Source organism: Physeter macrocephalus, unplaced genomic scaffold (assembly GCF_002837175.3).
Source record: "Physeter macrocephalus isolate SW-GA unplaced genomic scaffold, ASM283717v5 random_374, whole genome shotgun sequence".
Classification (NCBI taxonomy): Eukaryota; Metazoa; Chordata; class Mammalia; order Artiodactyla; family Physeteridae; genus Physeter; species Physeter macrocephalus.
Genome location: NW_021145646.1, coordinates 1 through 25,019, shown reverse-complemented (window position 1 = coordinate 25,019; position 25,019 = coordinate 1). Strand labels below are relative to the sequence as shown.

Below are 25,019 nucleotides of genomic sequence, written 5' to 3'. Positions count from 1 at the left end.
ATCCCCCGACCCCATACTTAGTTCTCAGGCCTGGCCGGGGTGGGGGTTCCCCTGACGCCTCCTCTGGCCCTTCCCCTCACACACCCCCTTCCCATCATTCCCTCGCTCCTCCCTTCCCACACGGTCCCTGGCCAACCCCAGGTCCTCAGAGCTCTCCTGTCCTCCGTCCCACACGCCCCCTCCCCTTGCCGCTTCACCCCTTCTGTCTGAGCTCACCTTGCCCTCTTGCCACACGACCACCCCAGCCTCCCCGCACTTCCCATCCCTCTTACCGCCTGCCGAACCCCATCTTTTAACCCTCTCCCCAAAGCAGACGATCTGGCCCAGGAGATGGAAGATGTGGACTTTGAGGAAGAGGAAGAAGAAGAGGGCAATGAGGAGGGCTGGGTTCTGGAACCCCAGGAAGGGGTGGTCGGCAGCATGGAGGGCCCAGACGATAGCGAGGTCACCTTTGCATTGCACTCGGGTAGGTCTCTGAGCAGATCCATCGTAAACTCAGTCCAGGTGGGCATTTGAGCATCAGCCATCCGCTGTGTCGGGAGCATTATGAGGGACACAGCGGTGGGAAAATGCTGGCCTTGCCCTGGAGGAGCTCACAGGTAGGGGGGCAGTATGATGGAATGGAGGAGAGCTTGGCGTCTGGAGTCAGTCGAGACACTTGGGTTCAAATCCTATCCCAGCTACTCATCTGTTTATGATCTTTATGAATGTCTCTGGGTTTTAGTTTCCTTTTAAAAAGTTGTCGTTGGTAAAAGTTCCTTTATTGTGAATTACAGGTAATAGTACCTTTTGGAGCATGTTTTAGATAATCCTCTTAAATATTAGCTCTTAATAAGGAACCAGTAACATGACGCTTTCCTCACTCAGACCCCAGACTGGTGGCATCCCATGCTGAGAATTGTAAGCGCTGCACATGTACCTTTCTCTTGTCCATGGCATCAGTGTGGGGTGGTGAAGGGAACAGCACCGAAGGGGGATCTGTCCTGGAGAAGGACTTAGAGTTCGGCAAGCTTGGGGAGGGATTTCTCCAACAACCTGATGCTTGAAACTTAGAAGAACTTGGATGCACCCTTCTTTTCCAGGAGGAAAGACGTGTTACTTTGGGTGGAAGGGGGTGGGCTTCCCAAAGGTCCCGAAGGACAGAACCCTAGGTGGGAGCCCAGTCTCCTTGCTCATGGAGTATCTCTTGGGACAGCATCTGTGTTTTGTGTGAGCCTGGACCCCAAGACCAACACCTTGGCAGTGACAGGGGGCGAAGATGACAAAGCCTTTGTGTGGAGGCTCAGCGATGGGGAACTGCTCTTTGAGTGTGCAGGTGAGCGGGCCTGGGTGAGGTCCTGCCCCTTTGGAGGTCTTAGGGGGCTGGCCTGCAGCGGTTGTGCATCCAATAGCCATTTATTGACTCCCGTTTTGCCAGCTCTATACTCGGCCTGAGGGCCCCAAAGAATATCATGGTCTGTTGTGGGCATAGGGGAGGGAGACACTGATTGGCTGAGGGAGTCAGGGAAAGGCCTGGGAGGAGGTGACACTAGTGAAGGAGAATTGGGGCAGGAAGGAGGCTGTGAGTATTTCAGGCAGAGATGTGGAGCGGACAGAATGGGGAAGACACAGGCCTGGGCTATACATGGTTGAGTGGGGGGCCAGCAGTGTCTACCCTGGGGAGACATGGGGATGTTGGCTCCTGGAGCAGCTCTGAGTTTGGTTACCTGTTCTGCTGGGACCCATCCTTTTTTTCCCCAGCTGGTCCTTTCTGGGGACCAGATACCTGGGTCCTGTGTCCCCAGCACCAGGTACCCTGATGTTCTCTTCTCTTTCTGCTCACTCTTCTTTGCAGGCCATAAAGACTCTGTGACTTGTGCTGGTTTCAGCCACGACTCTACCCTAGTGGCCACAGGGGACATGAGTGGCCTCTTAAAAGTGTGGCAGGTGGACACCAAGGAGGAGGTCTGGTCTTTTGAAGCAGGAGATCTGGAGGTGAGATCATCAGAGTGGGAGTCAACTCTGAGGGCCGGGGGAGGGGTGAGACCCTGGGGGTCCGTGCCACCTTGAGCAGACCAAGCCAGCTCTGAGCCAGTACACTCCCAGAGTACAGCAAGAATGTCTAGGCCCATTCCCTGGGATGTCCCTGCTGACTCAGAAGCGGGGAGAGCTTGGCAGAGCTCATGGGGCAGACTCCTAGGTGAGATGGGGTGAGGGGCCTCCCTGTTGAGCCTTTGTCTCTGCCCAGTGGATGGAGTGGCACTCTCGGGCACCTGTCCTACTGGCGGGCACGGCTGACGGCAACACTTGGATGTGGAAGGTCCCGAATGGTGACTGCAAGACCTTCCAGGGCCCCAACTGCCCAGCCACCTGTGGCCGAGTCCTCCCTGATGGTGAGAGCAGCTTTCCTGAGTGCAGAGAGGTGGGGACCAGGGTTACGCGTCTCCCTGGCTCCCTCCTGGGCCACCGCCAGCAAACTCTGAGGCCTGCTCTCGGGAGCGCTGGCCTCCCAGGCCCCAGAGCAGACAGCTCCCCCTTTCCACCCGGAGCTGGGTCTTCCCTGGGGCACTGTGTGTTCCCTCACTTCCTTGCCCCCATCCCCTCCCTCCCCTGCAGATACGTCTGAGCGTGCTATCTGTTCTTCTCTCTTCATCTCCATCTCTGGCCCTTTAGGGAAGCGAGCTGTGGTCGGCTATGAAGATGGCACCATCCGGGTTTGGGACCTGAAGCAGGGAAACTCTATCCATGTACTAAAAGGTATCTGAGGTGGGAAAAGTGTTAACCTAGGCCTTTGTGGGGCAGGGGCTGAGACCTGGGACAGGATGAAATCCGACTTGTTCCTCTACTTCATCCTAGGGACCGAGGGTCACCAAGGCCCTCTGACCTGTGTTGCCACCAACCAGGACGGCAGCCTGATCCTAACTGGCTCTGTGGACTGCCATGCCAAGCTGGTCAGTGCCACGACCGGCAAGGTGAGTGGGACCTGGAGTCTGGCTCTGGGGCCCTCCGCTTTCCGCATCTCCTCCCCTTCCTCTCTTATTCTTCACCCAGCCTCCTTGCCCCACTGCCTTTCTTCTCTTAATAGAGGACCATGTTTCCAGGCTCTTCTCTGATTCTCTCCCCTGGCTCATAGGTGGTGGGCGTTTTCAGACCCGAGACCGTGGCCTCCCAGCCCAATCTGGGAGAAGGGGAGGAGAGCGAGTCCAACTCCGTGGAGTCCTTGGGCTTTTGCAGTGTGTGAGTGTGAGCGGGGCCTCAGCCTGAGACAAGAGCAGGGGGCCTGGGCTGGGGGACCAGGGAGGACCAAAGGGCCCCGAGTCCAGGTCCCTCCACGAGCTGTCGTGATACTCTCCTCTGCCCAGGATGCCTCTGGCAGCTGTTGGCTACCTGGATGGGACCTTGGCCATCTATGACCTGTCTACGCAGACCCTCAGGCACCAGTGTCAGCACCAGGTACAGGCAGCTTGGAGCCATGGCCATGGCCATGGGAATCCCAGGTCTCTGGGAGCGTCTGCCCCAGACCTGGCTCCTGTCTGGTCCTTCCCTATGGCCCATAGTCCCTCCCTCCTTCCTGAGAGTTGGGGCAGATGCCTGTCACTTCTCCCGCCCCTGACCGCATGCCGCTCTGCCGTACCCTGCTGCAGTCGGGCATCGTGCAGCTGCTCTGGGAGGCGGGCACCGCGGTGGTTTACACTTGCAGCCTGGACGGCATCGTGCGCCTCTGGGACGCTCGGACCGGCCGCCTGCTTACTGACTACCGGGGCCACACGGCCGAGATCCTGGACTTTGCTCTCAGCAAGTAAGTGAACTGGGCAAGGGCTGGGGTCTCTGTGTATTTGGAAGGTGGGAATAGCACATCGGGGGGTCCCAGGGTCCTTAGGGTGTAGGCGGCGATGCCTAAGGGCAACTGGGCTCCAAGGCCTGGGCCTGCCTGTGAGGCAGGAGAGCTGGCAGGCCTGCAGGAGTCGTCTTCCGTTGACGGTGCGCCCTCACATCGCGTCCCCCGGGTGCAGGGGCTGGGACCCCTTCCCCCATGCGGGCGGCTCTCCTCTGATCCCCTTGCAGGTTGCTGGCTTCAGGCGTGTTCACTGGGTGTGGGTCAGCCCAGCGCCAGGCACTAGGGGTCTGGAGTTGAGGATAACCTGGAGGAGGCCCCCAGAGGGCCCCTGGGTGGTGGGCCTGGGGTGGGCCTGAGGTTTTCCAGTCCCTCCCAGCTGTGTCGTCTGTCCACAGAGATGCCTCCCTGGTGGTGACCACGTCAGGAGACCACAAAGCAAAAGTATTTTGTGTCCAGAGGCCTGACCGCTAACGGCTGCAGCCTCTGCTTTGTGTCTGGTGTGGAGGGGTCACAGAGAGACCCCCATCAGCAGAGGCGGTAGGGTAGGAGGGAAGAGGAGGGGACGGGCCTCGGACTCACTTTCCAACCACTTCAAACTGACTTGCCCCCTCTCTGTCCCTTTCTTCTCTTAAGAGACCCACCCCTCGGGCCCCTCCTCCCTGCCCTCTCCCTCGTAGTCCTCGCCCAGACCTGGCAGGCCCTTCAGAGGGAGGTTCAGACCTCTTTCTCTTTCACTTCCTTTGCTGGTGTGAGCCATGGGGGTGTGTATTTGTATGTGGGGAGTAGGTCTTTGAAGTTCCCGTCCTTTCCCTTCCCAAGTCTCTGGGGGCGGAAAGGAGGAAGAGATATTAGTTAACAGATTTTAAAAATGTAAATAAAATATACTTCCCAGAGACGTGTCTGTGTGGATTTTGTGGTGGCCGGACATGAGGAGGAACCAGTGAGGGGCGTGTCGGGGTGAGGCTCCCTGCCACATCTGCTGGATCTCAAGGTGCCTCAGCTCACCCCCTCAGGCAGCAGCATCCTCACCTACAGCTGCCTGCCTGTCTGGAACTGGAATCTCCCTGGATCCTCTAGGTTCTTTCTGCAGCTGCTCACTTGTCCCTCCCTTGCTAAGATATGGAATGAGACAACCATAAGCTGGGAGCCAGGGGAGCTTTATTCAGTCAGGGTGGGGTCATATAGGGGCAGGGTCTCTGATCCAGAGGTGTGGGGATAAGTGGAGATGGGCTTGGTGGCCAAGATGGACGGATGCTTCTAGTAGGAACGAGCAGAGGCCCTTCCTCTAGTTCAAGTCGAGGTCCAGGCTGCTTTGGTTGCTGGTGTGGTAGGCGGGGCTGGGTCCAGGACTGCCCTGGGGTCTTCCCCGCAGCACCTGGAGCCACCTCTGGGCGGCCGCCCTCCAGGGGGCCACGTAGCGCCGATCACCCAGCCCCATGGCCACAGGCACAGCCGCCGCACTGGCGCTGCCCAGGGAGATGAGGGACAGCAGAGTTCCGGGCCCCAGCGGCGGGCGCTGCTCATAGGCCAGGACGGAGAGGAGCAGGGTGGCCACATAGGGCCCCCAGCACAGCCCGAAGAGCAACGTGGCTCCAGCCTGTGCCCTGGCCTGCCGCCAGGTGAGGGTGCGGGCCAGGGCCGAGGGCGCGCCGCGGCACACGGCCCGCTCCAGCCGGCGGATGTCCTGCAGCTGACGGCGGGCGGTGGCCAGCACGCGGACCGAGAGAAGGGCGGCAGCGCCCACGGCGGGCAGCAGGAGCCCATAGACTTCGAGGTAGAGGTAGGGGGCTGGGAAGACAGCCTGGGAGCTGCAGTTGGCCCCAGGGGCCCAGTGGTTCCAGCCCAGGGCAGGCAGGCTGGCAAAGAGCAGGGGGCCAGCCCAGGTGAGGAGCAGGGCCATCCGGGTGCTCCCGCGGGGCCGCAGAGGCCACAGCACTGCCATGTAGCGCTCCCCGTGCACCAGCAGGAGGTTGGCAAGCAGGGAGAGGAAGGAGAAATTGGGAGCCAAGTAGAGGAAGAGGCAGGACCAGTAGCCCCGGCGGCTCTGGTTCCATAGGCCTGGCAGCACGGGCAGCGCCAGCCCGGTGAGCAGCCCGGCCAGCAGCAGGCTCAGGAAGAAGCAGCCAGCGGGTGGGCTGCGCAGGCGGTGGTCCCTGGCAATGCCCAGGGCCAGGAACAGGTTGGCAGCGACGATGAGGCTTGCCAGGGCCAGGGAGAGCCCCAGGGCCCCTGTGGGAATGGGGCTGGGCATCTCCCTGGTGCTGTTGGGTGTCATCTTGGGCCTGGGGACAGGGGAGGCCTGGAGCAGCAGCGGGCATGCCTAGATGGAAGATGGGGCGACTGGAGTTAGGGTGGGGCTGCAGGTAACTGTCCTCTCGGCAAGGCTGCACATTAATCCAGAGGTTGCAGACCAACAGACTGTGGGCCATATCCTGTTTGCTGATACACATTTTTCCCCCAATGAATTGCCAATTAAAATTTACATAAAAATTCGTATTTTTGGCTCAAAAAAAATCAGGTCCTGCCTGTATGGTAGCAACCAGCTGGAGTTGAGTGGTGGCTGCCTTCAGACAGCTCCCACAGTCCCCACGCAGCCCCTTCGCCCATTTCTGTTATCTGTCTGGTCCTCTCTCGGCAGCTGTGTTTATGCCTCTGTTTAGGCTGAAAAGTGGACCCACCCGTCCCCAAAGCATTTTGACCATCCCTGCCTCCACCAGGTGAGGCCTCTAACAAATTAGCTGACAGGATAGGATAGGGTCTGGCTGGTGTGTAGTGGTCCTCTGGCCAGCCAACAGTTGATGGCCTCCTTCAGGCTGGGGCCAGAGCTGGGACAAGGGACTCGGGGTGGGTGCTAAATGAAGGAGGGCGGTCCTTGTCTTCAGATGCTCGCAGGCTGGTTGGCGCCCGTGCATTAAGAGGTGGTAGGTTGCTAAGGATTCGGGATGGAGGTAGGGGCAGAAGTCACCCTGAGGCAGGGCTCACTGCGTTAGTGCTGGGACAAGGGACTCGGGGTGGGTGCTAAATGAAGGAGGGCGGTCCTTGTCTTCAGATGCTCGCAGGCTGGTTGGCGCCCGTGCATTAAGAGGTGGTAGGTTGCTAAGGATTCGGGATGGAGGTAGGGGCAGAAGTCACCCTGAGGCAGGGCGTTAGTGACGAGGCCAGTGCAATGGGTGGCAGCAAGGGGTTGCCCGGTCCCTTGCACCTCCCCTCCATCCACCTTGTCACTAGTTACACCTCAGTGAGCAGCCTCCGGGTAGGACTTCCAGCCCATAAACTTTGACGCGTCCCTACCACTCTAGCAACAGGGCCTTTCCTGGGAACTGGAGGAGGGGAGGAGTTGCTGGGAGGGGGGAGGGTTGGCAGTGAATGTGCAGATGCCAGCGGCAGAGGGCTGAAGCGAGCCCAGAGAGGGAGGAGGAGCCGCTGGGCAGGGCCTGGCCTCTCTGTGGCTCTGACCTGTCCCAGTCCTCCCATGCCCTGTCCTCACTGCCACATCATAGGGATGGGGGACAGGGGAGGGGTCCTGGGCCCTGTGGGAACTCCTGCTTCTGTCAACGGGAGCAGCAGCTGTTAAAGTCAAGAGGGAAAGGATTCCTACCTGCCCTCTCCCCCGGGTCAGAGGATCAGAGGGCCCCACGGCCACCCTGAGCGCAGGAGATGTTGCCCCGTCTATCCCCAGCTCCCCTTAGGTCCCCCAAGCTGCTGCACCCCTTTACCCTCAGCTTCTGTTTCTTCTTCCTCGATCTCCCCCAGTGCCGTCCGCTGGGAACATCTTTGCCTCTCCAGTGGCCCTCCAGTTTCTGTTCCCCTTCATCCCTGCACTGTCAACTTTATTAAACCCCAGGAGACCTCAGAGTCTGTTACTTCAAACCTGGACTCCGGAGTCATGGGCTGGAGCTCCCAGCTCTTCGCTGGAGTGAGTCTCCCACCCTACCTCCAATAGAGCAGCGAGAAAGGCAGGGTCAGCCCCTGCCGCCGGGGCGACTTCCCAGCAGTCTTATGGGCATGCTGGCTGGGTGACCCGCACAACCCGGAGGCTCTGGTGGCTCGGGCTGCGTGCAATGGCCTCTGCAGGATCTGGGGCCGAGGTCTCCAGGTGTGGCCCCGGGGGCCGGGTGGGGAAGGGGGAGAGGGGGACAGGTACTCACATGGCTGTGGGGGACAGGTGTTGCTCCCCCAGCCTGGGCTTTCCTCTGGGTGTCAGGGAGTTGCCGCAGCCAGCGCTGCAGGGCTTCTGGCGATGTCTGGTGTCCTGACCGGTGAGGGCATGGTACCTCCACTGTGCGGGGACAGCAGGGCCCCGGCTCTCCACTGCACTCCCTGGCTCTGCCCTCGCCTGGGTCCCTGGAGGGATGGAGCTGAGGCTGGCGGGGATCAGCCTGGCCCCGCCTCTGGAGGGTGGGACCTGGCACACCCTGAGCTGCAGTACTGGGAGGCCTTCTTCCCCTTTCTCCAGTGCCCCCTCCTTACCCTCCTGTACCAGTGGCCCCCTCTCCAGCCACTGGCCATAGCTTGCCACCAAGAAGGCAGGTCACCCAGCTTGGAGCCCTCTGGCCTGCTACTGCTTAGCTAATCTGAGAAATGCATTCCAGCTAGTGAACAATAATGATTTAGTCTACCTTCCCCACTTCCCAGCTCATATATTTACATTTTATGAGCCTTAAACCCCTGGAGTGGCCAGCCAGCTGACAGCGCATTCACCTCTGTAATTCTGCCAGTCAGCATAGTGGTGTGTGTCTGATGGTGGTGGTGGTGGGGTATGTTTGGAATATGAGAATCTTCACCGCCCGCCCTTCCTATCACCTGGTAGGGAATTTCAGCTTATAAAGCCAGGCTTGCCTTCCAGAATCTGGGGTCATTCCACACTTTTCTCAACTACTTTGTGAGTCAAATTCTGGGCTATGAGGCACAAATAGCTCTGGGGGTGTGACTTGGGGCAAACTACCTCTGGGTCTCAGTTTTCTCACCTGTAAAATGGGAACAAGGAAAATCACCTGTCAGTGTTGTTGTGGGGAATACCGTGGGATAACATGTAACTGCATACATCCCAGTACCTGACACCTAACGGGGGAGGGTTCTCAACAAGTGATTCCCTTCCTTCCTCCTCCATGATGACTAAGAGGCATGAGCCAGTGCTGGAATCCGAAAGCCTGGGTTTAAAATCTCAGAATCCTTTTTGGATCCTATCTTTCTTTTTCGCTGTGTAAACTTGAGTAAATTATTAAAGTTCTCTTACCTTAATTTCCTCATCTGCAAAATGGGGCTCATATCGTATTCACCGATTGTGAGACTATGTGAGAAAATGTGTGGGGGACTTTGGCAGTCTAGTGGTTAAGACTCTGCGCTTCCACTGCAGGGGGCACAGGTTGGGATCCTGCATGCTGCCTGGTGCAGCCAAAAAAAAAAAAAAAAAAGAAAATGTGTGATAAGGACTTGGGTCAGTGCTCGCTGCTCGGCACAGAAGCACACAATGAAAGGGATTTCTGGCCTTCTCTGCACATCCCTTCCCTCCAGCCACCTGTCCCCTCTGAGAATTCCATTGAGAAAGGCTGATAGGGAGCCTGTGAAAAGCAAGAGGGGAATGACACTTTCACTCCACAGGGAAACACAAGAAACTAGGTAGAGTGAGAGGAAGGGCAAGTTCAAGGCTAGGAAGCCCCAATTTCCAGCTTGTGTCAAGTGAGGCTTTGGGGTGAGGGAGAGAAGCAGTTACACTCTCTTGAGGCCTGAAATGGGAGGGAACAGGCTAAAACTGCAGCAGGAAAGCTGGAGTTTAGACATTAGGAAAAAGCTCCTTGTGGACGGAGCAAGGGGTCTTCTGTGTTCTCTCGGGGAGACCTGGGCCTGAAGGGCTGGAGGCCTGAGAGGTCTAGCTCTGCCAACCCTGCAGAGCAGTCAGGAGTCCTGGAGAGAAGGACCTCTGTTGGAACAAAAACTGGGAAGAGGAAAGCACCCAGCCTCAAGGGAGCTGGTGGGTGGGAGGATGCTGCATTCCAGGGGACGGCTCTCAGCCCCATGCTATGTGGTGGTGCAGAAGTCAGAGGCTCTGGAAGAGTTCATCCTGGGGCCTTGACAGAAGTGGGAGTGGGGCCCCTCTGATATTGGATTGCCAGGAATAAACAGACCTCCTTCTGTTCCCAGCCCTGGCCTCCTCCCTGCAGGATCCAGGATGTCTGTGTTTCTTCTTCGCTACTCTGTCTAAACACTGTGCGTGGGATGACGTGTAAAGGAGAACAAGTTCGGGAGTCGGAGCCGGGGAGCCTGGGTACTGTCCTCAGCTCAGCCGTTTCCTCCTTATTGGATCATCTAGTTCCTCTCTGCTCCATCAGTCCCTGGGACTGACTTATCCCCAGCCTTCTCTCCTTCGCCCACAGGAGGGCGCTGGTGCAGGCAGTTTTCAGATGCTCCATCCAGCGGATCTGTGGGCCCTAGAGTTCCCCACCTCAGTCCCCGTTCTCCTCTCAGGTAGAGGTTGTATCATGGTGCCCAATCTGGACTGTGGCAGGAGATCCACCTGGGTCTCCTTTGTGCACCCCATTCTCCTGGAAATTTGTCGACCCTGGGTGTCTGGCACGGGGTGGCTCCCCATAGGCTCCAGCAGATGAGCCCTTGGGAGCCTCTGAAGGGCTCTGGGGACAGTCCTGTGACCAAATCTGGCCAGGATCCTGGCTTCAGGAAGACTTTAAAGTCAGCTATATGGGCAGAGGAAACTCTGGTCCTTCCTGTCAGGGCTAAACGACAGATTCTTCAAGTCTCCCTCCGAGTCACACGAACTGCAGTGCTTTTAGCAATCCCCAGAAGGGGGCAGCATTGCTTGAACTCAAAATAGTCCCCAGAGCCCACCCAGGTTTTGGTCTTAGGTCTCTGTAGCTGCTGGGACGAGGGTCCATCAGGCCTACTTCGAATGAGACTGAAGGGAAGTGAAATGGTAACTGTCAAGTATCAGCTCTGGGTAGAAGGGCTGACGCAGCAGCTGGCATTACTTCCTCTTCCTGGCTTCAACTTCATGTCCTCTGGTTCCACACCTCCACTTCCTGTTACAGTTTTATTTGCTTTTCCATCAAGCTCCTGGTTCTTAGCTTGCCCAGGTCGCACTTTATCCAGACTTGGAGATTCCCACCAACACCCTTCTCACCCCACGCTGCAGTTTGAGGGCCACCAAACAGCGAAAAATATCACCGTTTTTGGTGAGGACCTGAAAAACCCCAAGGCAGAGTGACCTTGGTTTATGCTGGACTTGGCTTCTCAGCAGTCCTGCCACTCTGATCCTCTTAAGAGTACAAGAATGTAACTAAGATTTATTAGACGGGGTGTTATCAATGATAATTATAGGCATTATAAATGCCTACAATGTGATAGGCACTTATTATCTGTTCTCTATTCCTTTTAAGAGCCCTGTGAAATAGGTGGTGTCATGTCCAAAGATGAGGCCATCGGGGCTCAGATTAAGAAATTTACCCAGTCACATAGCTATTAAGTGGTGGAACATGGATTCAAACCCAGGTCTGTCTTAAACACTGTTTCCACCTCTCCAGCTTATATCCCAGCTCATCTATACCTCCCAGGTATGGACCTTTAGGGTAAGGCAGCAAATTAGCAGCAATTGAGACTAGATCCCGTTTTTCGTCACCCACATCCTCTCAGCATGCTGACCCTCAGCTTGAGACCTCCCTCCTCCTACAATTCTATGGGCTTTGGCTGAAGTTAGTGAGCCTTTGTCCACAAAGGGGACGGAGGGTCCTTGAGAAAGAGTTAAGTGTGCCCTGGAAACAGATGAAGACAAAGGAGCATGTCTGGAGAGGGGTTTTCACCAGCATGGGTTTTTATGCTGACAAAGTTTTGGAATTAACACAATTCCTTAGGGTTTATTAAAAAATATTTAATGCCTCTTTGTTTTTCTCCTAACTCCATATTTTCTAAGCAACTCTGGTTTTGCCATTTACAGCACTTTTCAGAAATCTGATCCCCATTATTGGCAAAATACAGTGAGTTCCAACTTACTAAGGAGTTATGTTCTAAAGTCAGCAGGAGAGCAAAAACAACTTCTGGCCAAAATGACCCTTGCAAACCCCTTCAATAGCTCCTGGGGTACAGAACACACCTATGTCACTGTCTCTCAATAGATCTAATTTGGCCCAGTTTTCCATCCACCAGAAGTAGGTGAAGAGGCGCCACCTCCCAGGAAAACACTGGGAAGACTCGATGCGGTGAACTCTCTCCACTGAAAGTCATGGTCAGCCCCACCAAGGGGACAGAACTCTCCGGGGCACATATTTGTTGAGGGGATGGGAACGTAACTGATCCTGAGTAAAACGAAGCCAGGATGACTAAATGACCTGTTGCTTTTAAATCTGACCATGACCCACAGTAAAAAGACATTTTTACAATCTAGTCAACATGTCTATAACTAAATCAGTACTCACCCTTAATAGGAGAGATGCATTCTGATTAGTATATATATACTATTCTATTTTTAAAAGACGTTGATGAAGTCAAACGTGAAAAAAAATGCACGGAAGACACCACACACACACACACACACACACACACACACACACACACACACAAATGAGTGTATGCAAAACTGGTGAAATCTGACCAAGGCTGGGATTGTGTCAATGTCAACTTCCTGGCTGTGATATTGTACTACAGAATTTCTGTACTATTTCTTACAACTGCAGTGAAATGTACAATTATCTCACAATAGTTTAGGAAATAAAAATGTCAGGACATTTCAGAATTCAATAACAGTCTCAAACCAGTCTGAAACACACTGAACCTGATGGAGACAAATTAAAAGGGGAAGCAAGAAGGTAGAAACCATTAGGGTCACCCTTAGACCATTTCAGGTGCCCCTAAAGTTCTTTTCTTTACCAAGCAAACTTTCTGAACCAATTGTATGTTAGGGATCAGTGGGGACAGCAGGATACCTTGCTAGGCTCTGTCCTGTTTATTAGGTAAGCATCTCCCACAGTGAGTTTTGTGGAGTGCCAGGCTATTGGGCTCTTGTGTGAGAAAGAAACTGTGCCCAGTTGTTTGCATTAGACCCACAATGACCTGCAGAACCACACACACCATGAAACACATTTGGGGAAACGTTATACATTATTCAAGATAAAAGACTTCACCAGAAAACACATTATAAAGTGCCTGTCACTGTCCTGCGAGCTTCTTGGCCACAGCCGGACAGACTTAGTAACCAAGCTTTACAGTGAGCATGTTTAAGTTTACTCAGAAATGCCAACTAAGAGCTTACCAGTGAGCCATTCTCTCCTCTACAGGGAGGCTGCGGGGGGGGCTCCCGAACCTAAGTTTTCCCAGTGCAGGTTTGCAGGTTCAAGGGCAGTACTGGTGCACCATTCATCCCTCCGCCTCTCTTGTTTGGACTCACAGTCCAGAAACCCAGTGAATTCTCATGTAAGATAGAAAGACTTTCTTTATTAATGACCCCAACCGTGTTTCTTTAGATACAGGAGTTCTGAACTCAAATACTTAGGAGAAAACAAGTTAAGACTGCATTATCCTGCAACTCATTACCAGTAACATACTGCAAAGCAAAACAGCTTGGAAAAGAGGGGGAGGGGAACGGGAGTGAGGGAGGGAAGATAAAGAAAAGGAATTAAGTTGATCAAGTGGAATTCTTTTTTTTCCTTTTTTTTTTTAATTCTTGGGAACCATGAAGTCCTTGCAAGCACAGCTCGTTTTTGCAGATTATTTTCCAAACGTGTACAAAATGGAACCAAAACGGAGAATCCCTTAAGAACCTGAAGAGGTGCAACATTAAAAGCTACGATTATCCAGTAGCAAGTGTTCCAGCCTTCAGTTGCCAGCCGCTTCCTCTTCCCGTTCCCAAGAGTTAGCGGGATGAAAACGTCTTCCCCCTTCAAAAGCAGAGAGTAAGTGTGAAGGCTGGTTTCTGTTCACCCTTCCGTCCACCCCGTGCTCTGGGCTAGGAATGGGGTCCCGGAATAGACAGCAAACACGAGGTGGTAAGGTTCCTCAGGCAGAGGTATGTAGGAATTCCAGGCACGGGCTAAGGTCCAGCTTTCACAGAAATGTATCAGCTCTTCCTCCCTATTGAATACTTCAGGGTACCAAGTAATACTACCTGTGCTAATAAGCCCACGAGGACAGTAAATATACCAAGTTAGACAGGAGAATCACCTGCCCACAATTTCTGGATGGCCTAGACCTATTTGCATTTCAGACTAGGCTCAATCATCTTCCGAGTAAAGAATTTAGGGTCCTCCTACACGGTTTATACCTTTTCGGGCTAGCAGCCAGCAGTTCCTTAAATCTTTCACCATGGGGGCAGGACGTTCAAAGAAGCAACCCTCCAAACTTCCAAGGTTAAAGGCGCTTCGTGCTGTCAGCCTGGAAGCTAGAGCTGAGAACTATGGGAAACTGAGGCAAAAATACAGGGGGCTAAAACTTTCCTGCCCTGAATGTCTCATCCAACCGAAAATGAAACTAAAATATTTTGTTATCCATTCCCCAATAAAAAGCTCACGTGTATTCAATTCAGGCAGAGCTCTGTGGGGTGCTGATGGTTGGCTTCTGATCATAGCAGACCTGCCACGCGCCTTCATGCTGCTCTGGGTTCTGAAACCTCACACAGCCGGGCAGGGGTCCTGGCTTCTCCTGCCCACCCTTGGGAACACGATCTGGTTTTCAGGGTGGATGCAGTTGTTTACCTCACCCTTCTCCTTTCTGGGGCCCACCTCTGCCGAAGATGTCACAGGACAGAAAAAGGCAAAGCTGCTCCTCCTAAGTTCCAGGAAGGAGGTTTATGGACAATTTGCTCATTTCAAGGATTCATCTTTTCCCAGTCCCCCATCAGCACAGGGAATTGTCCCTGCCTTCTGTCCATTGCACTCGCTTTGCAATGACCCCCCAAGACCGCCTGCTGGCTGTGTTAACAGGGCAGGGGAGAAGCCCTGCAGGTGGCCGCCTGGTGGGCCCTTCTCCTGAATGGATAGGCAGTAACAGGGCTGACGGTGACACGAGCAGATCATGATGCCCAGCCTTCCTGTTCGGTGGGCGACAGGCTGGCCAGGTCAGGCTGCCTTCTGCTAGCTCACCTCCTGGCCTCTACTGCACTGCCTGTCTCTTCACTGGGCCCTGAAAGTGGCACAAAATTGGCTGCCTCACACTCAAGGTCACCAAAGTGGTGTGGGTGAGAGAAGCAAGCAGGGAAAGGGGGACCTGTAAACTCCAGGACGGAGGTAAGGTTTTGCAGGGCAGGCAGAGTGTGCGCCCCCCAGGGAACACACCCTTCTGCCTCCCCAACCTTGTGAGCTCTATTTTAGGGTATGCCACGAAGCTGGCATCTGTGACTATGCCACAGTAGAAGGAATGATACTGCCATGGCACGTGGACACCTCTCTCTAAGCAGAGGATTGAGCTGTGGACTGAACACTCCGCTGACTCTGGGCAGTGGGCGGAGCTATTATAGAGAAAGGCCTTTGGTACCAATTTCCTAACGAGAGACAGGCAGCCTGTAAAGCCTAAAGGCAGGGGTGACTTAACTTGTTCTGTATCAATGCCTGAGATTAAAACCCCTCTGCTCAGGCAACCAAGAGTCAAGAGTCAGACACCTCTCTCATCCTGTTGAACGGCAGCAGAAACTAGCTTGGTAGAAGAGGCCAGGGGAAGGAGCCTGAAGCCCTAGGCACACCATACCTACTGAAGGTTACCCCCAAGATTACGGGGTGTTGGCAAATGCACTGGCTGTGAGGGTTGTGGGTAGGCTTAGTTCACCTCAAGATTTTTAATTCAGTGGGCACAAAAGACAGCAAATCAGCACTTATTACCCTATCTGGAGAACAGAACTGCCTAAACTTCACCAGAGGCGGACCCAAGATCTGGCACCTGGCACAGACCAAAATCCCCAGGCCTCAGACCATGCTGGCCTCCTGCATGCAGAGCCTCACACCATTTAGGGCTCTCATCATCTCCATCCCTGATAAAGGTAACTTCCTCTCCATGCAAAATTCCTGCTGCGAAGTGGACGAGGAAAAAGAACACTTAGGGGTGGTTCCAGGTCTATTTACTCAACTAAATGTCCTTAAGCAAATTACTTCACTTCTCCAAGAAGACCCTGAGAAGGACAAGACTGGCCCTTCAACTCAGGCCCAAAGAGAACACAGCTGATGTCAGTAAAAAGGTCCCTCTGTGTTTTATCCTAGCTGCCACTCTCCTCGCTCATAAAGATGTAGAAACAAGGAAACCCACTGAGAAGTGAAAACCTGTGTGTCCCATCTTTAGTCTGCTGGGCAGCTACAGGCCCAACCCTGCCTGCCTCACATGCAGTTACTGCCCAGACACCTGGGCCACCGACACCGCTACCTCCTTCTTGGTGAGCTTAGGAGAGGAAGGTGGTCCTTCTGCAGGACGGTGTGACTCACGTGATTGTTTTCATTTCTTTTTTCTCAGCATCTGGGCGTGCACGGTTCAGCACCTTGAGGAAGTCAGATGTTTTTGCCCGCATACGTGTGTGAATATAGGCCTGGAGGCAAACACAATGGGTACTGAAGCAGAGTCATCTTCTAGAAAGACAGCTTTGCTCTAATTAGCAGAAATTATCAGGAAGGTCTGGGAACATCCACCCTAGGGTTGACACAGGGCCATGCAAGGAAGCATATATTCACCTCTCTGCTATGGGGAGGGGTGAGTGAGAGATGGAGAAAGGCCATGATTTCTTGAAGCCTCTAGAACCACCTGCAAGAGGTCATAGCAACAGCCTGGACTACAGAGATGACTTTCTATGGCATCAGCTCTGGTGGAGAGAATGACCCAGAGCACAGGACACCGTGGCGCCGCAGCTGCTCTCACTCACCTTTGAGCACTTGATGTGGTAGTGCAGGTAGTCCCGGAACGTGTGGATCAGGTTGATGGTGTTGTCTCGAGCACTGGCGTTGGTGTGGCGAGGGAACAGCACTGGGTGGCGGTGGGGGGGGAGGGGGGGATAGGCAAGGCGTCAGGGTCTCATAACACCAATGCCAAAGGGCGGGAAGACCAGCAGCCTACAGTCAGCTCCATCTCTCCCTCCTTAAGGACCGTCCACTCATTTCATTATGCCTGGGCTTTGTCAGGGCTTCCTGCCAGTGAGTGCAAATGGAGGCGATCATGGTCGAAAACCAGAGCTCCTCAGGGAAAGGGTCTGGCCCTGGCATTCATTCCAGGTCTGGCTTCTCTGGCCACGCACTGTGAAATCTACTCCGTCTGCCACACACCTACGAGCTCCTGCCTCTGCAGCTCAGCAGTCTCTCTGGAGGATGACACTACTGGCTACCTGGAGGCACCGTGGAGCAATCAGGATTAGAGAACAAAGCCTGCCTGTCCTACGTCCTTGGTGCTGAAGCAGAGTAAGTCTTCAGAGAAACGAGATCCAGAGGGTCATGTAGTCCGCGGTGAAAACCAAAGAGGAAGGGAGAAGGATCTGAGCGCTCTGGATGAGGATGGGCAGGAGCTGCTTTGGCTGGGGGCTGAGCAAAGCCCCCTGCCGCCAACCCTCTGTAGCCCTGTGCAGTCACTCGGCCCTGCACCTGGGCCGACCCGCACACCTCTCCTTCTGGCTCCCTGGAGCCCTCTCTATCTTCTGCACCCACTCTACTCAGTGGTCTCACCATAAGCAAAATCCTCGAGTATAAAGGTTTGTTGAAATGAAAAGGAATGCCTCATAAGAAAGGGTGGGACCCCTGTGTCAGCTTGCCCTGAGAGAAAAGAGCACCAGACCAGGAGATAACTACACTGCAGAGGTCCTGAGATGCAGCTGACTGTAAGTTTACCATCGGTTTAGGTACCATAAAGAGAGATGCTGCCAAATTAAACTGGGGCAGGCTGCGAATTGTGAGCTGTGTGCCAAACTCCGAGAGTAACGTGAAAAAACAATGTATCTTAGATTTAATGAAACCTGGTAAATCAACTCGCTCATCTTCGATAAACTGGTGCACCTTCGGCACTGAGGTGAATTAAAGGAAACTCCAGAAACGGGGACATTTTAGTGGCATCTGGAGCAGTGGGTGAACAAGCTGCAGTTCTAAACCGTCGGCTATAATGATGAGCCAGCTCACTAGGCGGAAGCAACTGTAAGAGGGGAGCACGTGAATTTTTTCAGGGGGAAAGTGGAGTAAGTGAATCATGGCTGGAGCTCTGGTCTAACAAGCAAAAAACCAAGAAACGCCAAAGGACACAGTATTCCCACCCAGCTGCTTAGCAATGCTTATATGGCCCTAACTCCTCACACTTGATATCACAGGCTACACTTTTTTCCTTAGGATTTAGGAAAAACAGGGAAAAAAGGAAAATGATTACTGTATAAAAATAGCACTCGACCTGTACTAGCGTCCCGTGGCAGGCCTCCCACAGTCATGGCAGTGGCAACAGGAACGACCGATATGCCTGCTTTCGCCCCCACCCCGCTTAACCACTTCAACTGCAGTATGAACCCACCAAGGTGCGCAAACGCAGCAACCTGCCCCGCTCACCGAAGGTAATGTAGCCGATGTTGTCGCCCACAGCGGCATCGGTGTCTTTCAGCTCCAGAGGAGGTTCCCTGTGGCTAAAGAGGACCTGTGGGGCTGTGTGGCTGGCTCTGCGTCCTTCTTTGAACTCCTGCCAGGATGAAGCAAAAAGCAACCAGAAGAGAATGTGGTGTGAGATGAATGGCAACTTACGCTCCAGGGTGTGCCCTATGGGTGTGACCTCTGAGCCCTCTGACCAGCAGAGGCTAAAAATAAACTACACCTAATGTGAAATATTACAAGTGCTGGCTGCTATCAATGCACTTCAGATTCAGAGGAGAGATCACAAAGTACTTAACAAGTCCGATCTTCAATGAGTGTGGAAAAGCACTGTTAATCCTTTTGCCTTTCTCTTGTTTTGGAAGAACATAGGTGATAAAATTACTTCTGAGATTAAACAGACAACAAATTGCAAAGCACTGGAAGAACCAGATTACATTCAGGACGATGACTACTGCTTATTAGTCTCTTTTGATTTAATGTGAAAAGAGGTTACCTTTTTCAGGAAATTTAAAAAATTTCTGGGTGAATGGAACCCAAGCTTTAGCTTGATTAAGACTTCAAGTTGGGGACTTCCCTCGTGGTGCAGTGGTTGAGAATCCACCTGCCAATGCAGGGGACATGGGTTCAATCCCTGATCCAGGAAGATCCCACATGCCGTGGAGCAGGAGAGGGCTTCCCTGATGGCACAGTGGTTGAAAATCTGCCTGCCAATGCAGGGGACATGGGTTCAATCCCTGATCCAGGAAGATCCCACATGCCGTGGAGCAACTAAGCCCATGAGCCGCAACTACTGAAGCCCGTGTGCTCCAGGGCCCATGTGCCGCAACTACTGAGCCCGAGTGCTGCAACTACTGAAGCCCGGTGCCTAGAGCCCGTGTTCTGCAACAAGAGAACCCACCACAATGAGAAGCCTGCGTACTGCAACAAAAAGTAGTCCCCACGCAGCCAAAAAAAAAAGACTTCGAGTTGAAGTCTTAACTCATTTAACCTTTGCACACAAAGCCCCTTATGAGCTGACCCATTTTTCATCCCTCCTCTCACCCCACCTCCACTTCTTCCAGTTTCATGAATACTATGCTTTCTCTGGGCTCTGAGCCTTTGCACAAGTCTTGTTTCACTGAGGTAACTTAGACCCTGTTACTGTTTTAGAATTCATCAATGAGAACTTTAGACCAAATTTAAGCCCTTCTTGGGAGAAGACAACAGTGTTAAAGAAGTTGAGCTGTCTTAGTGTTCACTGAGAAAAGGAGACTGTGTGACATGAGAATTGTAAGTCCGACTTTTGATTCTTGCTCTAGAATGGCGGTGGATGAAATCACCACCACCCTGCATAAGAGCTCACCCTTGACAAAATGTATCCACCCTCACCAAACTACAGAAAAATGCCTAATGAAGTAAAAACCAGGCCATTCCTTCCATGTTCTAATCTCCACATCTCAAGCTTTCCCAATCCATACATTCCTGTGTAAACAGACAAGTGATACAAGGCATCCCTGTCTCAACCCAGATCTGCAAGAACAGGACTAGATTTTCCAGCAATGCCAGTAAAACCGACGATCCAAATTCTCTGAGTGATGGCAGAGGATGGAACCAAAGGCTTTCCAAGGTCTCTGAGTTTTATGCGTATACTGAAAGCATGTTATACAGCCATTTGGTCTGCAACGCTCTTCTACTGCTGCTCAGGTATGACCTCTTCTATAACGCTATCTCCAATAGCCTGGGGGTAGCTGGCTGCTCTCCCCTCGGGGTTCCCATGTCTTCTCTACAAACCTCTACTGTGATACTTTACTATTCATTAATGCATCTGGCTTCCCCACCAGGCTGTAAAAGTTCCTCAAGCCAAGGATCCTGTTTTTATTCATCTCTGTATCTAGTCCTCTGCCCTTCAAAAAGGCTGTCTAGCACGTGGCTTGCTGAATGAAAGAAAGCACCTCTACCCTAGCTGACTTCAATGTCAGTGTCAGGACACTGTAAAGGAGCAGGGAGTATGTTTCCATTTGCAGGTAGGAGAATACACACTGATCAGCAAGCCTTCAGTAAATGAGGAAGGATAACACCTGAGGAGGTCTAATGCCCAGTCTGGGATGTCGCCTGTTTCACCACCCTGCCTCCTGAGCTCACTGCGTGGCTTCTAAAGGTTGGTGGGAAATAAATTAACATCACTGGGTTAGGTTAGCTCCCCTTTGAATTTTGTTCCCCAAAGGAAAAATACTTGGAGAGGGAGGGAAGGATCCAAGATCATTCAAAATGGAAATTCTTAAAGCAAAGCTTCTGAGACTGCCCTTCTCTAGAAAATACCTTTCATTCTGCAACTGGGTTGGGAGGTTCTCTAACTTCTATCAGTTTTCCTCTTTAGCCTCGGGGGAGAAAACAGAACAGATAATAAATGCCCGCCAGTATTTTCTTGTGTTTAGTAAGCTTCCTGAAGGCTCCAGTTCACTGGTACACGTGGCAATCACAACCAGCTGGAGTATTTGTAAGCCTGTGGTGACTTGGCAGCATTTCAACAGTTCTGTATATGGAAAGTGATACATTTCAAACATTTCAGACTTGGTTAACAATATACTTCTGATTTGGGGCTATCCTTTAGGCAATCTCATGTTTCTCCTTGGTTTTCTCTCTTACATAACACTTAAAAGCCAATCAACCCACCAACCAGCAGCTCTCTTTTCCTTAGTGTCTTTGTTACATATGTATCAGCAATACTGCCTCTTTTTTCTCCCTCCAGCTGGGATGTCTTTCTTTTTTTTTTTGTGGTATGCGGGCCTCTCACTGTTGTGGCCTCTCCTGTTTCTGTGCTCCGGACACGCAGGCTCAGCGGCCATGGCTCATGGGCCTAGCCGCTCCGCGGCATGTGGTATCTTCCCGGACCACGGCATGAACCGGTGTCCCCTGCATTGGCAGGCGGACTCTCAACCACTGCGCCACCAGGGAAGCCCTGGGATGTCTTTTGAACATCACAATACTATTTCTTTCCTCCATCAAAGCACAATTAACCACAGGAAGTTTAGAATTAACCCAAATATACACAGAAATTTAGTATATGATAAAGGCATCATCTTAAAATCGGTAGTGTAAACATGGGCTTTTAAATAATTGCTGCTGGGACCAGTGGGTAGCCACTTAGAAAAAAAGATGTATCCACCTTTCATACCATGTACCAAGAGAAACTCCACACAGGTAATAAGATTTATGTGTAAAATATGAAACTATAAAAACACCAGGAAGGGCTTCCCTGGTGGCGCAGTGGTTGCGCGTCCGCCTGCCGATGCAGGGGAACCGGGTTCGCGCCCCGGTCTGGGAGGATCCCACATGCCGCGGAGCGGCTGGGCCCGTGAGCCATGGCCGCTGGGCCTGCGCGTCCGGAGCCTGTGCTCCGCAACGGGAGAGGCCACAGCAGAGGGAGGCCCGCATACCACAAAAAAAAAAAAAAAAAAAAAAAAACAACACCAGGAAAATAATACAGGTAAACTTCTTTATAACCTTGCAGTAGGGAAGGAGTTTCTAACTATGACTCAAAATCTGGAAGCCATGAGGTTGACCAATTTAACTACGTGAAAATAAAGTTCTGCATGGGGAAAAAACAAAACAAAATAACAACAAAAACAACTCACAAAGTCTAACGACTAACTGGAAAAAATATTTGCAATTCTTATCACAGAAAAAGGGCTAATCTCCCTAGTATATGAAGAAATTGAGAAGATCAATAACCCAACAGAAAAATGCGTAAGGGACATAAAGAGACATCTCACAGGTAAAAAAAAAAACAAATAGCCTTCAGCATAAAAAAAGATGTTTTGACCTTGTTCATAAGAAAAGTAGATAGCATTTTTAACCTGTCAGATTGGCAGAAATCCAAAAGTTCAACAACACTTTGGGGAAATGGACACTCTCATGCATTGGTGATGGGAGGGAAAATGGCAAAACTTCTATGGAGAAGAGTTTGGCAATACTTTCCAAAATTACTCACTTTGAATCAGTGTTCCCTGTTCAGGAAAATATCCTATAGATATAACCCCACATGTATACAGGTAGCAAGGGGCCTCAAAAAGGGCATCTTCACAATTGCCTAAGAGGCAAACCGCTTCTGTCTTGTCTCTGAACATGGAGAAACCAGTGGTTTCCACTTAACTTCTCTTAGTTACTTACTGAACTAACTTAAAGATCTAATAATATAAAAAAATCCTAGTTCACCATACTCCAATGTCCAAAAGGGTAACTACTGTTCCTATTGCTTTTCACGTAATAAGCGTTGAAATGAGGATATCTACCAGATTTTCCCTGGTGCTCAGCTCATATGCCTACAGAGATAATGCCCCAAAGCCGAGCACTAGGACATCCTTATGAGTGGGGAATGGAAACTCCCTGTTTTTTCCTTATGGCAGCAATAAGCATCCCTCCAAGTCTGCCTGCCAAATGACAAAAGCAGGGATTGTGTTCTGACCAGGTTGGAGGTGCATGCCAGCATGAGAAAACAAAGACACACAGCAAGCAGACTAGTGACAAGGAACTTCAAACAGCCTCCCCAGGTCACAACACTCTGTGCTGGGCATCCACTGTTCTCCCTTCTCCTAGAAATTTAAAACAACTAGGCCCAGGACAATGATCAGATGATTTATTCTGGAGGGGAAAACCAGCAAAATAATTCCAGGTTTCTACGGTCATTTCAAATAAATTACCCCAGCCTTTGAGTCTGGAGAGGGAGGCAGGGCGGATGGCTTCCTGAGCACTGCCTCCTCACATGGTGCCAGGCCCATCACTCACTGGAGAAACTGTCAGTGCAAAAATACAGACTTTCTTTTTCCTTTTAGACAAGTGCCCTACCACATGTACTTTGAGGGAGAGCTTAAGTTCACGTGCAAAAAAGAACACACAAAATTCTCCTAAGGAACAAATCTCCAGTACACTCTCCAAGATAAGATCTGTTTAAAGTATAAAAATAAGTTAAGATGTTGTCTGGAATAAAATGGAACAAGACTGGTAAAAAAACAGCCAAATCTAAATATATAGTTCATAGCTTTTAAAATGAGCTTGTCAGTCTGGATTTAGCCCAATTTCTGAGCTACTGCATTTAATTCCCCTGTCAATTCTGCATAGAAACACATGAAATGCCTGCTGAGGCTTACATTTAGGACCCAAGATATACATATCTATATATCTATGTACATACACACACACTTTTGTAAGTCTGAGTACTCTCAAATGCTGTGTCAATATTTCAATTTTTCTGCACAGGGACTACAAAATTAGTTTCTGATTAATTAGCTTAAACACAAAAAGCCACTACATGGGCTTCCCTGGTGGCACAGTGGTTAAGAATCCACCTGCCAATGCAGGGGACGTGGGCTCAATCCCTGGTCCGGGAAGATCCCACACGCCGCAAAGCAACTAAACCCACGCGCCACAACTACTGAGCCCGCGCTCCAGAGCCTGCGAACCACAACTACTGAAGCCCGTATGCCTAGAGCCCATGCCGCTCTGCAACAAGAGAAGCCACCGCGCACGGCAACAAAGAGCAGCCCCCGCTCGCTGCAACTAGAGAAAGACCGCGCACAGCAACAAAGACCCAACACAGCCAAAAATAAATAAAATAAATAAATTTATAAAAACAAAAAAACCCCAAAAAGCCACTACAGATGGATCAAATTGAGAATATCCCTTTTGAAGATTTCCCTAGCCACTTAGAATGGCTACACATAAAGTATTCTCACTATATTAAGCACAACTGTCTTTCAACTCAACCTGGCAAAAGAGATTCTGTCCCAGAATTCTTAAATCTCATCAACCTGCTAAGGAACAGAATGAACGTACAAAGTGTTGTGAAATTTAACCACTGTACTAGATTTTGAATGCTGAGCCATCTCAGAAGAAACCAGCCAGGATACCATTTCACCAATGAGCTCTCCCATCCTAAAGCCAGCAACTGGTTAGCAGACAGCATGACAAAGCCACAACGGGTGTGTTGTGTCAGACCCGAGTCCAACCGCACCAGAAATCCAATTACAAAATGTCCTGCTAAACCCCATTACTCTTCTAGTAGATGAGCTTCTTCTGAGGGAGGCACTCCCTCCATGGGGACCTCAGTCAAACTCAGGCCCCTTCTCTTCACTGTCAGTTCGACAACTCTACCCTATTAATGCATTACCTACTACTTAAGAGTTTTCTCTAGATTCCACTCTGAAAAGACTTTATTTGGGAGGAAGCCAAGCCAGTAGACCCTGCTAGAAACTTGAGGAAACATAAGAGGGCAGGAAATATGACCAAGCTTTAAATTAAAGACCCCACGGCAGGAAGGATGCTTAATATTCAGTCATTTTGTTAGTATGTTTAATACTCAATTCACCCTCTAGTCCAGTCCTGCAAAAGGGCTAAACCCACTAAGAAAAAAAATTCAGTGAGTTTGATGGGGGCTGTTTAATTAAATCTTCAACAAGTTCTAGCATCAAATGAGCTGCCAGTTCTTTTCTATGCTCACGGTGTGCTTTGATGACAAGGTGTAAGTCACCAGGCCATGGTTCCCCCCCAAGATGTCTGCTCCATACCTGCATGAACACCTTTCCAATGACCACATCGTCGTCATCCTTAAACACTGTGCTGAAGACTACTGTGACTCTGTCCTTTTTAGACTCAACATACCTGAGGGGAACAAAACCCGTGAGAGTGAGTACAGAACC

General features: G+C 51.6%; 3 protein-coding genes across 8 annotated transcripts in view; 1 reads left to right on the top strand and 2 right to left on the bottom strand.

Moving 5' to 3' along the window:
- The window catches only part of AAMP (angio associated migratory cell protein), a 5,076-nt gene extending 368 nt beyond the window's left edge, over positions 1 to 4,708 (top strand). Inside the window, exons 2-11 of one of the 2 annotated variants that reach the window (XM_007100411.4) lie at positions 314 to 466; positions 1,196 to 1,315; positions 1,835 to 1,974; positions 2,228 to 2,372; positions 2,653 to 2,736; positions 2,836 to 2,951; positions 3,113 to 3,216; positions 3,342 to 3,432; positions 3,624 to 3,778; positions 4,213 to 4,708. In XM_007100411.4, the coding sequence (XP_007100473.1) occupies positions 314 to 466; positions 1,196 to 1,315; positions 1,835 to 1,974; positions 2,228 to 2,372; positions 2,653 to 2,736; positions 2,836 to 2,951; positions 3,113 to 3,216; positions 3,342 to 3,432; positions 3,624 to 3,778; positions 4,213 to 4,288 (1,184 nt within the window). In that variant the 3' untranslated portion in view covers positions 4,289 to 4,708. Of the gene's footprint in view, positions 1 to 310; positions 467 to 1,195; positions 1,316 to 1,834; positions 1,975 to 2,227; positions 2,373 to 2,652; positions 2,737 to 2,835; positions 2,952 to 3,112; positions 3,217 to 3,341; positions 3,433 to 3,623; positions 3,779 to 4,212 lie in introns of both variants that reach the window. The other variant, XM_007100412.4, reaches the window with a different exon arrangement.
- Positions 4,709 to 4,957: 249 nt separating this feature from the next.
- GPBAR1 (G protein-coupled bile acid receptor 1) lies at positions 4,958 to 13,145 on the bottom strand. 5 transcript variants are annotated; one of them, XM_028485281.2, is made up of 3 exons: positions 13,074 to 13,145; positions 7,966 to 8,784; positions 4,958 to 6,137 (listed from the first exon to the last, which is right to left on the bottom strand). In XM_028485281.2, the coding sequence occupies exon 3, from the start codon at positions 6,090 to 6,092 to the stop codon at positions 5,103 to 5,105; it is 990 nt and encodes a 329-aa protein (XP_028341082.1). In that variant the 5' UTR covers positions 6,093 to 6,137; positions 7,966 to 8,784; positions 13,074 to 13,145; the 3' UTR covers positions 4,958 to 5,102. The 5 variants fall into 5 exon arrangements, with proteins under 5 accessions (XP_028341082.1, XP_054938890.1, XP_054938891.1 ...); XM_055082915.1 differs by having other exon boundaries at positions 7,966 to 9,202; positions 13,074 to 13,125; XM_055082916.1 differs by lacking the exon at positions 13,074 to 13,145 and adding an exon at positions 9,054 to 10,666.
- Positions 13,146 to 13,235: 90 nt separating this feature from the next.
- LOC102994479 (actin-related protein 2/3 complex subunit 2) lies at positions 13,236 to 24,986 on the bottom strand (the record flags this gene model as incomplete). The annotated part of the gene is made up of 5 exons (XM_028485283.2): positions 13,236 to 13,698; positions 16,225 to 16,325; positions 16,656 to 16,756; positions 18,307 to 18,433; positions 24,888 to 24,986. Coding segments are annotated over 5 exons (453 nt in total), but the record flags the coding sequence as incomplete, so codon positions are not given.
- Between the last annotated feature and the right edge of the window lie 33 nt (positions 24,987 to 25,019).

What these genes read in the sequence shown, in the direction of transcription:
- GPBAR1 (XM_028485281.2), bottom strand. Translation starts at nt 6,092, where the DNA reads ATGACACCCAACAGCACCAGGGAGATGCCCAGCCCCATTCCCACAGGG.